Here is a 13,161-nt window from a genome sequence, read left to right on the forward strand (position 1 = left end):
TATGTAACTGATTGCATTGGATCAGTGTATTTTTTCAAGAATACTCCTCAACGGTGAAAGATATCACACTTCTCTTCCTGACAGAGTGCAAGCACATATTGACCTTGTCCTGACCTAAACTACTGGATCATCTTGTCTAGTCCTGAAGAGTACTTCATATTCACCTGCTTCCTGCAGAATAGAAGCAGAAAAAGAAACAAACAAAAAACACAAACCAACCAAATGAAAACCACAGCCAACAACAACAAAAAAAGGCAAAAAATGAACACCACCAACCAAACAAGGGAAAAAACAAACAAACAAAAAAACAAACCACACAAAACAAAACAAACAAAAAACACACACACAAAAAAAACCCTCAAAACCACCAACTAAACAAAAAACCCACAACAACAACAAAAAAAAAACAAACAAACAAACAATAAAAAAAAAAACAAATCAAGCAGCTTAATTTAGTGCTTTTGAAGATTGAGTGTATAAGTAATGCCAAGATTGACAGCTCTACCTTGCAGGGCACTAGCCTGGAACTCTTCAGAAGAGAAGTAGGCTGTGCATGTGTTGGGTATGTATTTTCTGTAATAGTGCATGCCATTTTTTTAATCATTATTTGCATTGCTTAGTTAAAATGTTTTCAGGCATATTTGCAGAAGAGGAGAACAAGGACAGATAATGAGAGAAAATGTGATTGAAGAGAAACAGATGACATTAAATGATGACAGGACATGGTATGATGTCAGTAACCAGTGTTCACCTGCAAAGAACTCAAATATGCTTTGATTAAACAAAAGAGTAATTGCATTAAAACATCAAGGTATAAATGGATTTGTCTCTATTTCTAATGATGAATCACGTTACAATGTCTTCCTTAAACCCACAAATCTATCATTTCAGATAATATTAGCAGGTGTGCTGCTTAGCATAACTGAGTTAGGTTTATTTGAACATGGCTTATGAGGAAGCTGAGAGTGATTTCTTGTCCAACTCAAACTACTGCTGGAATGTAGCCGGGCAGAATGTAACTTTACAAGGAAGCATTTGGCCAGTTTAGGAGTTATAATGATTTTCTGTAGAGATCTCTGATTCCATTTTAAGCAGGAAAGCAAAATTGCTTAATACTTATTCTCTTTGAATGCATCACTTCAGATTGATAGAGTAGTGGCTCTCTAACATTTTGACAATAACAGCACTGAGCAGTTTTTCCCAGAGGTTTTGATAAAAGAGTTAAATCTGTACAAAAATTAATTAAGGACAGAAAATTAAAATGGGAAAAGGAACAGCAGAAACCTCTTGCTTCTGACATTGGTTCTTTCTTCTTTTAAAAGTGCTTCTTTGCTTTCTCTATCTTCAGCCTCAAAATGTGGATATTTAAATCCAATATAAAGCTAGTCTGCTTCTTCCTATGACTTTTCTCTCCTCCAGCCTTCCTCGTGTTCCTAATTCTCCCTTTTCCTTCTTAAAATTCCTTAAAGGCAAGCATTATTCTAATACTGAACTAGTAATGTTATCAGAGCTGCCTGTCTGCCTCTTGAACAATTTGACCATGAAGGAGAGGACCAGAATAATTCCTTTTGAGGCATACTTTTGAACATTCAACTGTGGTGGCCCTTCAAAAGGAAAGCTGCTGTTTGTCATCCCATGCTTGCCTGCAGCCTTCAACAGGCAGTCAGAGAACTTCCAGTTGAAAATTTAAATTAGAAAGCTGAACTGTGAGCTCAGTGCATCCAGTTAATTTTCAAGACTGCAGAGTTGAGAAGAAAGAGAATAGAGTGGAAAGCGACTAATCTGTTTGCTCTTCCTAAGGACCCCTCTAAAGTTCAGTGGATCACTTGGCAGCAGTTAGTTGTGACAGCCGTAGTCCAAAGAACTATTCCTGTTGCCTTATGAATGAAAGTAGACTTGTGGCTTGTGTACAAATGCCGAAAATAGTATGTTTGGAAGGAGCACAATTATGGAAGTGTAAAGACATGTCCAAAAAAGAAATGTAAAACTAAAAAAATAATGCTGTAGCAGTACTTATGTAAGTTATAAATAATATAAATAGGCTGATGGTGGGTGGAGGTAGTTAATGTTGATACCCCCAAATTGAACAAAAAAGACTGGCAATGGGCAGAATTATCCTAGAATGGATGGGGTTGGGATCTTGGGTGTTTGCCGAGATCCCTGTCATACTTCCAGTGTATTATCAGCACCTAGACGTTCCTTATCTTCTGTTCTGAGTAGTCTGCATTAATGACAAACTCTAATTGAACATCATATCTTGCAAACAGGACATGTGACAAAATCAGTGATGAAAACCATTTATTTTAAGCAGTAAAATTATGTAGCAGGTGTAAGCAGAGAAAGATTGACATGAATTAAAAATATTGTCAAACTCAGTGTTGTCTAAGTCTTATCAAGATGAACATTATAGACAATAACGAAGATAGCTAATATTAATTTTACAGATGATGTGTAGCATTATAAATCTCACCATCTGTAAGATGCAGTGAGTTAGTTCTTTTTCTATACTAAGTCTGGTGTCTGATTAGTTTAAGTATCTTTGAATTAGTGGAATGATGCTCTGACTATCAGGTTGTCTGTCAAGAGATTTTAATGAGTATCCAGTCAGATGATTAAGGTAGAACGATTCTGTAGTAAACACGGAAGCTTCAGATGTCAAGTTAACAAAGTAAAAGCTGTTCCAGTAAAATAAGCAACATCACTTGAGAGTTCAAAGGAAGCATGGTTTCAGAAGAGTAAGCAGCTCCATTAAACTCTATTAATGATCCCTGTAGTTAAATTTTGCATTTAAATTAATGCCTTGCTTCTAGAGAGAGAAGTATTACTGAGCTTCAACCAATGATGTAAGGAGATCTACGTGGACTGAACATCTGTGATTCCCTGAATACTGACCTCCTAAATAAGAATTTTTTTCCTGAATTATGTTAGTTTGAGTGGTTCACTTCTTTTCCCCCCAGGCCCCCCCTCCCCTCCCCCGCCTCTTCCCCTGCTAAAAGACAGCTGTTTGAATTAAATTCATTCTTTATCTTTGCAGGGTCTTCATTCTGGTGCCTACTGGATATTGTTCCAATAAAGAATGAAAAAGGAGATGTAGTACTCTTTCTGGCCTCTTTCAAAGACATAACAGACACAAAAGTGAAGATTGCTGCAGAAGACAAAAAGGAAGGTTTGTGTGAATTGCAACAACATTGATAAGAATGAACACTGATAACTTTTTTGAGAGTCACGCCTATATGAACTGTGTCTCTCGTGTACACTTTTCAATATAACAAACGTCTAGCTTTCAAAAGAATAAATTAATTTATGACATGGAAGGACAACTTATTGCACTTCTTATTTGTAATTCTGTTTTAAATTTACATATTGGTCCACATTCTGTAAACATGGAATCTAGAGGACTGCTTACTTTGTCCTCAAAATTAAATTTGTTTTAATGTGTTGTGATTTAATTTGTTTATTTCTGGATTTTCACAGGTACATTTTGGAAAAGCTAGACCTTTCCAAGCATTCCTTTTGACAAGCTGATTTCAACATAGCTGAAAGACGAATGAATGCATTTTTGTAATGTGTTTCTCTAAGTAGAACATATATTTTTTGAAATATTTTACCTATTGAGAAACATGACTATTCATGTATTGTCTAATGTTCATTACATTATATGAAATAATAAGATTTATTATGTCTTTAGAAATATTCAATACTGTGAGAGATGTTCTTACATTTATCTGCTTTTGAAAGGAAACAGTGCAATGATTCTCTCATAAATTTGGAAAAATTTTGTGTTACGTTAATGATTCACAGTTGCTATAAAATTATTTGGACTCTATAGTGTAGTCAAGTTGTGCTAAATTCTGGTAACACAGTGTTACAGAGCAAAGACAATGTGGAGCATAGACCCATGTTGTGTATCAAAGGCAGTGAGCTTATTCTAGGTTTGCATTTCTTGAAGGTATAGTGAACTTTAAGGTTGCAATCTTTTAGTGTCAAAGGAACTGTCTAGAGAAAGTTTATCTGTAGAAGGTGAAAGAATTCTGTAAAATTTCATTACTGTTGAATTTTCCAGTCTGGTACTACTCTGGGATGTATTTAAATTTTTCGCCTTGTGATTGCTATTTATTTCTGCATATCTCAGAAACAACATAGATATGGCCTTAGGGCTCATTTTCTTCTTATGGGTTTCTGAAGTAGGGGAACAACTAGGAGCAATTAGTATTCATTTTTTTCTGATTTTTAATATTAGCTTTTCAATAAAACAGCTATATTTCAGTTACAGAGAATGGTAATTCAGCATTCTTTTACACTTTAGTACTTCCCTGTGCTACAGAATATTTTTAAATCAACATTTATGCTAATAGTGTCTGTCTCTTCTGTACATTTGGGCAAATAATTTCACCTTTGTCTTACTTTTGAAGCCTTTAATAATAGAGGGTTTTTTGCATCCTTCACTTTTTGCACTGAACATATTTGAGAATTTCTGAGCTGGAAGATTGAAGAAAGGCTTTGAAGTAGTATACAAGCACATTTTGCAACTTCTCCTTACATCTAGTTTCAACCAATCACTTCACCTCAAAGTAAAAAAACCATAAAATATAAAACATATTTTATCTATTTTCTCCTTAAGTATTAGAAAACATTACACTTATTAAAGTTTAAAAAAGTATTTAGTTAAAACATCAAATGTGGGGCCTTGTAGAAGAGACATTGTCAGAACATCTGTGTTTCAAAGGCTAATGATTTACCTTACGAAACATGCACATTTCAGGATATGCTTAATGAGAAATTGCATTTAGTATGCCAGTGATGACTTGATATAGGTACAATATATCACTGACTACTTGTAAAATGACAGCTATTGGTTATCTGATAAACATTTTACGGCTGTATACTTATTTTAGGATGGATTAAAATGACCTACAGCTTTTGATGAGGGTTCATGTCAAATTGTAAATCTAAGTAGATTTTAACTCATGTTTGCTGTTGCACATTTAAAAACCAGTACTCTTTCTACTGTGTACTGACAGAGGAACACATTTATGCATAGCTACCTTACACTAGCCCATTCAATTGCTATAAGCTTATGAATATTAACATGTAGCTGTCTTGTGCTATGTGTTCTAGAGTACAATCCCAAAACTTGGTTGTTCCTTCCCTTTATACTAATTTTAAAACCATGACAATCATTTTATACTGTGGTGAAATTTGTTTGTGTCATGGTGAGAGAAATTCACACTTTGTGTGGGGCTTTGCCAAATACACTGTTTTATATAATAAAGTAAGATAAGAATCAGGATTTAATCATTTATTCAAAATATTTACAAACAATCCCAGCATATTAATCTTATGTAAATCTTCTTAGCTGTATGGCAATACATTTAATGATACAATAGCACTTTAAGTGACATTTAAATTCTTCCTGTGCAGAGTGATTCACTAGTTCTCCACTGGTGAACATCATCTTATGGTTGTCATAAAAGAATTCTCAGTACAGGCTATACAACTGATTCAGTATCTGACATTTCAGAATGTTTAACATGTAGAAGTATTTGGTTCTTTTTTGCTTAGACTGCAGCTACTGCCAGGCGTGTAGGATGCACTCTGTATTAACAGAAAAAAGAGTTTGCATTTTGATTAAAGGTATTGAAAATCTTTTTTGATGTTCAGTGGTTAACATGTGTTGCAAAGTGATTGATACACATTATCAGATCTTATTTTTACAGTAAATACTCATTAAAGGATAATTTTCTTCTTTCAAAGATTACTGACTTTGTCTTTTCAAAAATCAGGCAACCTGTAAACCTGGAGTTGAAAGCCAGCTCCTGGTGCAATATAATTGCCATTATACTGTTTTCTATTGCCTTTTTGGTGTATCACTTGCAGTTAGATGGTGTATGAAAAGGAGAATATAGATGTAAATATGCTCAGTGTGAAGCTCTTCTGCCCATGCAAGACTGTAATATTAACATTTTAATTTCAGTCTGTTTCTCCACTGTTCTATCAAGAACAGGATTTTATAATTTGTATAGATCATAAATAGCCACATTTCACTTCCTTTTAATTTCTAGCTTCCTTAGAAAGCTTATCTAACAGAATTTGTTCATGTTCCATTTCTCCGAAGTCTACTTTGGACTTGATATTCCAACAACAGTCTACAGTAATACACTCTCACTGGTTGTACCTCCAAAAGTCTCCTCCAGACTCGTTTGTCCTCATGTCTTTCCTGCCTTTGATACTGTTTGTTTCATCTGTAGAATCTTGTTCTCCTTGAACTTGTATGATGACACCTTGCTGAGCTTTTTCTCCTGGTTTAATGGCCTCTCTCCTTGTGGATTGTCTTTTTACTTTTACAGACGTCAGGAGCTCATACCTTCTTTGATTTTCTGCAGACCTATTCTTATCTAATTTATCTCATCTGTTCACACAACTTCCGTTGCTCCTTTGTGCCAAAGCATCATGCAAAGTCCACTTTTTTGCCTGATTTCCCTTTACTCAGCCCAAATGTCAGATGCCGTCTGTGACCTTTTCTTTTGAAAAGCTCATTCTAAACACAAATTTAACATAACTTTTCCTTCTTCTCTTCTGTATAAAAGTTTCCAGTGAAATCAGCCCTATGAGCCAATGGGAAGAGCAGATTTTTTCTGAGACTTTCATAGGAAAAAAGAAAAAAATACACATGAGAAGTTTGGCAGTCTTTGAGAAATACTGTGACAGTAACTCTCATATGGCTTCTTTGGTTTGGTTTGGTTTTTTTCAAGTTAATTTACCATCCTTCTTCTTCACCTCCACACCCTTTTTAATTGCAATGTTCTTAGAGGCCTCAGCTTTCTGATAGTGTTAATTTGCTTTCAACCATATGTTTCCCCTACCTGCAAGTTTATTGTAGAAATACACTCTTCTTTCCATCTGCTTAATCATACCTATAATGATTTGCTGTTGTGAAAGGCAACTCTACAGCTATTCTTCCTAAATTTGGACTCTTTAATCAAATTGATGGTCTTTCCAATATACAGGAAGATGGTTTTTGTTTTGTTGTTGTTGTTGTTTTGGGGGTTTCTTGTTTTGTTTTGGTTTTTTGTGGAGGGTTTGTTGTTGGTGGTGGTTGGTTGGTTTGGGTTTTAAAAAAACAAAACAAAACAATTCCTTCAGAAACTGTTTCTTAAACAGTGTCATGGGAATCAGGTTTTACTATCCTAACCTATGAAGAGGTACATTTGGGTAAATTGTTTCCATCGTCCTTTTGGAGGAAAACTGATTAAGCCAAAAACATCAAATTACAAATCTGGACTCCAATGTGGTATGGCTGGGTCAGTGTTTTTTCGTTTCTGTATATGAAATGTCTATAATACAACCAGACACATGCTGGAAGTTAGTAAGTTAGTAAGATTACAAGAATCCAGGTAGGAAAATAAATTAAATTGGTCTGCAACTATTTTTAATCTGTAACATCATGTAGAGTGCTACTGTTACAATCACTGCTAAAATTCACCTGTTGAATACAACTCATTCAAAAAAGTTTCCTTCAGCCTTCATTGTTAATAGGGGGCTTTTTGTTTGTTTCTAATTTGAGCAAAATTTTAGCTCTTTGTTTGAAAACAATTACTTTAAGACAGGTTTTCTCAACTTTATCACAGAATCACAGAATGTTAGTGATTGGAAGGGACCTCAAAAGATCATCTAGTCCAATCGCCCTGCTGGAGCAGGAACGCTTAGATGAGGCTACACAGGAATGTGTCCAGGCGGGTTTTGAATGTCTCCAGAGTAGGAAACTCCACAACCTCCCTGGGCAGCCTGTTCCAGTGTTCTGTTACCCTCACTGAGAAGAAGTTTCTTCTCAAATTTAGGTGGAACCTCTCGTGTTCCAGTTCGAATCCATTACCCCTAGTCCTACCATTGGTTGTCAGAGAGAAGAGCCTGGCTCCTTCCTCATGACACTCACCCTTTATATATTTGTAAACATTAATAAGGTCACCCCTCAATCTCCTCCAAGCTAAAGAGACCCAGCTCCCTCAGCCCTTTCTCATAAGGGAGGTGCTCCACTCCCTTAACCATCTTCGTGGCCCTGTGCTGGACTCTCTCCAGCAGTTCCCTGTCCTTCTGGAACTGAAGGGCCCAGAACTGGACACAATATTCCAGGTGTGGTCTCACCAGGGCAGAGCAGAGGGGAAGGAGAACCTCTCTTGACCTACTAACCACCCCTCTTCTAATACACCCCAGGATGCCATTGGCCTTCTTGGCCACAAGGGCACAGTGCTGGCTCATGGTCGTCCTGCTGTCCACCAGGACCCCCAGGTCCCTTTCCCCTACACTACTGTCTAATAGGTCATTCCTCGACTTATACTGGAACCTGGGGTTGTTCCTGCAAAGATGCGATACTCTACACTTGCCCTTGTTATATTTCATTAAATTTTTCCCTGCCCAACTCTCCAGCCTGTCCAGTTCTTGCTGGATGGCAGCACAGCCTTCTAGCGTGTCAGCCACTCCTCCCAGCTTGGTGTCATCAGCAAACTTGCTGATAGTACACTCAATTCCCTCGTCCAAATAACTGATTAATATATTCCAACTTCATGTTTTGGATCACAACCCTCTGAGCCCAGGAGTTTAGTCAGTTGTCTATCTCACCACCTTCTCACTTGTTTATCGGTCATCCTCTTCCCACATTGTTCCTAGTTTGAAGGCCTTCTCACCAGATTGGCCTGCCTGTTGGCAAAGGTGCTTTTATCCTTTTATTTGATGTGAATTGAAAGTTGGACTACATCCTTTCCCACCACAGATGTAACTCAGCTGCAGTGTTATGGTTTAACTGCCTAGCTTTTTCTGGCTTCTTCTTAATCCTTAGGTCTATAAGAATTTTTAAGAAAACATATTTATTTTGATTAAACATCATTTGTTGGAGGGGAAGGTTGTTCTTTTCAGTGTGCCAGAAGTGAAATACCATGTGCCAACTATTTTGCATTCCAGATTTTTTATGTAAAATTGCCTGGTGGGTGCAGGGATGCAGAATTTCTTCTAAGAAATTCTGTAATGTGCACTTTGATTTATTCTGTTTAATTACTGTCTCAGCTACTTTGTGATTGCTCAAGCTACAGCAGTGAATATTCAGGGAACAACTTTTCATTTTAAAGCTCTGTACACCTGTCCAGAGGCAGGAAATAGAGAGGGGGGTGTGTAGTCACCTAGATGTACGTATTCAATGCAGATAAAATTGTTCAAGATGCATGGGGCATCGTGAGTTCTGCCAATAGAGGAGGTGGGATAGAAGTACAGTTTTACCCCAACTTTTCCACTACTCAAAGGAAGAACGAATTGGGGAAGCCTTTATTCTACAATGATTCAGTTACCTCCTGTCTAGGATGACTTTACTTCTGGCTGACCATCAAATTAGGAAGGATCTGCATCTCTTCTGCCTTCAGTAAAGAGAAACTCCTTTCTTCCTGGTTAATAGATGACAAACACTTTTCCTTAGAAATCAAGTTAGAGTTTTTTGGTTTGTTTTTCAGTTTGGTTCTTTTCTGTTTCTTGGACTAGGTTGATGGTGGACTTATTGGAAAATATCTTAAGATGTTCCTTTTAGAGTTTGCTAGTTCAACCATGAAGACTGATGACAAAAAGTATGGAAGAAGCAGGGAATATTCTCAGTATGTGGGTTGCCAATTAGAAGAGCTCCTCAGAGTTGTGTGTATGGTAGGTGATTTTTTGAGGAGAATAAGGGGTGTTTTTGAGGAGGTAGAGGATATGCAAACCTTTGTACATAAATGTCTTATTTCTATGGAAAAAAATCTTAAAAGGAATAAATGTCTTTAAAGACTTCCACAGGACTAGACACAATCTGATGTCTTACATTTTATTGGTTAAGAGACAATGAGGACTAGGACTAGAATGCATATTGCACATGTACTTTGTGTTCAGAAACACAAATAAAGGGAATTGGACCATTTGAAAATTCACCTGTAACTGTAGTTATACTGAAGGCAATTTTTGCTGTAGCTCCTCAGAGTAACTCTGTGGTCCTATAAAAACTCAGCAAATAAGAGCTATTACAGGTGAGTTTTGCCTACCTGTAGCAACAACAGTCTTGTAACTGCCAACCATCCACTCTACCTTGTATTATGACCAGTCACTTTCACAGTCTGAAAATCTCATTCTTTGAGAGATAATCAGAGATACTCTCTGGTTGTTCTAATAACCACACAAAACATACACAGACATTTTATGGTTTTGAACCTATATAAATGTTGACTCTTTATATATTAAAGCTATTTCCCTCTGTTTTACTTCTGGACAAGTTGCAAAAAAGCATTTTTATATGTGACAGATCTCGTTCTGAATAGTAGATAAATATATCAAGAAAACAAGTCTTCCTTATCAGAGGACTTGCTTTCATTACCGGATAGAAATTATTCAGGTGTATATATTACTATTTTCATTTAAGTGAGTAAAGTTACACTTTACCATCAACCTCTGTGCAGTTTTTTTAAGTACTTTGTGCAAAGAAGAATTATTCTGAAATTGTGACCAACTCAGATTGTAAATAACCTTCCTCAAATATTCTGGAGGACAAAATATCAGTAAATAAAGTATGTGATTAAATTAATGGAAATAAAGGAATGAAGAAAACCTTTAGGTTCAGTGAGATAATGTCCTTAATTACTGCACCTTTGCACAGAAAGTCAGACATTAATATTTGCTTAAGTCAATCAAATTTTTCTCAGTGACTTAAATAACTGGAAATTTTTAAGCTCCAGGGTCTTTTAAAAATATTTCCAGTATTCTTTGTATTATTAAAGTTACAGTTTTTGTTTATAATGGTAAATGAGCTTATAATTTTGGTATGAGCTAACATTCACTGTGGGAAATTCAAGCTGTTCCAGGCAATAAATCACATTTTAAAAAAAATGAAAGAATAAGTGATGACCCAGCTCTAAATTCAACACTACATTTTGTAAGAACTACATGCGACCACTCCATTTAAATCAACAGACAGTTTTCAAAATTGGTGGCACAATGAAAATTCCAATTTTCCCTTTTCTGAGACCACTCTCTATAATTGTGTAATGATAAGCTGGTAAATAAACTATTTTTACACAATTATGAAGTAGTTATTTTTTAGTTGGACTATTTTCTTTACTAAATAATTAATTTACTTTTACATTCTTTAACTTTTTAGGTAAAACCTGGAAGAAGTCAGCAGTATTAATAAATGGGGAAATAGCTTAAAGTCAGTTCACCTTCAGATGTCTGCCTGGATTTTTTTTTTTTTTTTTTTAATTTTATTTTAGTTCTGAATTTTATGATGCAGGCCCAAATATTGGCATCTATAAAAGATGATGTATTTATTTATTTAGAAGTGTTCACCCCTCAACCACTGAGATGGAGAAAGAACCTTTCTGCTGGTATTTGTTTGTCTCCTCCTACCTGTTTTTCTTAATGAGAGAAGACTTAGCAGCCTAAAATGTGGTTAAGGATTTATTATCTTATAAGCATACCATGTTTAAAGGTCTTTCAAATCCATGAAACAGTAGTACTAATGTATACTATTGCTTCTTTTGTCTGCCTGTTCACAGCTGAATTTTCTCTGAAGGCACAATATAAAATTGATGAAAACCATACAACTGATTCTGTGTAAAACTGGTCCTTTAAGAAATATTCTGTAATAATGTTTACAGTTTTTCATCTGGTATGTGCGTTAAGTACATCTTCTTATTGAATCAGTTAATCAGCTAACAGAATAAAAAAAAAGGCTAGAGGCTAGATGGATCCACCATACAGCTAATAGTTCCATGAATATTCAGTTGTTGTTGACAGAAAAAATGTGTCATGCAACCAACAGACCTCCTGCAGCCTGTTGCCCATGGTAGTGCTTTTATTCTGTCATTAACAGCAAAGCACCCTTGTGTCACTTTACTGACAACTGCTGGTGTGCTGTCCCCAGAGAACAATTTCTGAAAGTTAGCTAAAGGGTTTTTAAAAGCCTAGAAAAATTCATGCAGGACTTCCATAAAATCTGTTTCTGAAGTTTTTTCTGTTTGTTCAGAATCTTTATGCATTGCTTTACACCAATTTTCTCCTTTGGAATTCACTTTGTGTTTTGTTTGTTGGTTTGTTTTTTGTGGTTCTTTGTGGGTTTTTTTAATTGATTGTTTTGTTTTGCAGTTTTGGTGTTGTTGGTGTTTTTTGAGGGCTACATGTGAAATGTGTTTTGATGTAATGATATTTTATATGATTAAGTACCATTGTGTTTCCAGTAGACACCATTGTATTTATTTTATGTCATGTGGGCTATTCATGGGTGTCTATGCAAAGATCACACTTCCTACTGTGGTTTTCCTTACCGTATGATGCAAGTAATGAGACTTTCTCAAGACTTGTACTTAAAGGACAAAAAAAAAATCTTGATTGCAATTCATAGAGGGAGCCTTTTATAGACAGAGTTGTAAGATTAATAACGGAGAAATTATTTAGTAAATGGTTCATTGAACTCAGGATCAAAAAGGAACAGTTCAGTACTTATATTGCAGGTACCATCATCCCGCTGTGCAGCTGGGCTAAATGGCTGGGTTATGACACCCAGAATTATACAGGAAAGGTAATGGGTGAGGTTTATTTCCCTGCCTGATTTCACAGTACAGCATAGGAGAGATCCTGTAGGTACATGAATATGCCACTTCCTCTGTGTTTGAAGGAAGGGTGGGTCCAACCGTCAGTAGTTCAAAGTCACAGTGTTAGCCCAGTTACTACCCCTTTTCACAGTGCTCCAGAACCTACATATAGCAGCACCATGGATCTCTTCATGTCTGTCCATATCTGGACACTTCTTAGCAATGAAGAAAGTCCATTTGTCCTGTTCTTTCTTCTTGTTGTTGTTCAAAAGGAAATCTACTTTATAAGTTCAGAAGGATATTATTTTTATGACAAATTTTCTTAGGTGGGAGCTGGCATTACCTGCCATTTCATGTTGTGATTGACTTTAGCTTTATAAACAATGAAATAAATAAAAATGTCCTTAGCTACTCTATTAACTTATCTAGTCCTCTCAGTAAAATGTTAGTAGAATAAAAATTTTGCCTATTTATTCCTCATACTTGCTCCTGGACCTTGAAAGAGCTAAGAAGAAGTTATCTCATCATTTTATACAAACCTACTTATAAAAGTATACACTACACTATT

The 13,161-nt window shown here is 35.9% G+C and overlaps 1 protein-coding gene across 1 annotated transcript in view; it reads left to right on the forward strand.

Moving 5' to 3' along the window:
- The window catches only part of KCNH8 (potassium voltage-gated channel subfamily H member 8), a 189,875-nt gene that overhangs the window by 78,734 nt on the left and 97,980 nt on the right, over nucleotides 1-13,161 (forward strand). The window contains exon 3 of the mRNA XM_065051531.1: nucleotides 3,035-3,166. Coding sequence (XP_064907603.1) covers nucleotides 3,035-3,166 — 132 coding nt within the window. The remainder of the gene's footprint in view (nucleotides 1-3,034; nucleotides 3,167-13,161) is intronic.

The sequence above is a fragment of the Columba livia genome, chromosome 2, assembly GCF_036013475.1.
Source record: "Columba livia isolate bColLiv1 breed racing homer chromosome 2, bColLiv1.pat.W.v2, whole genome shotgun sequence".
Lineage (NCBI taxonomy): Eukaryota > Metazoa > Chordata > Aves > Columbiformes > Columbidae > Columba > Columba livia.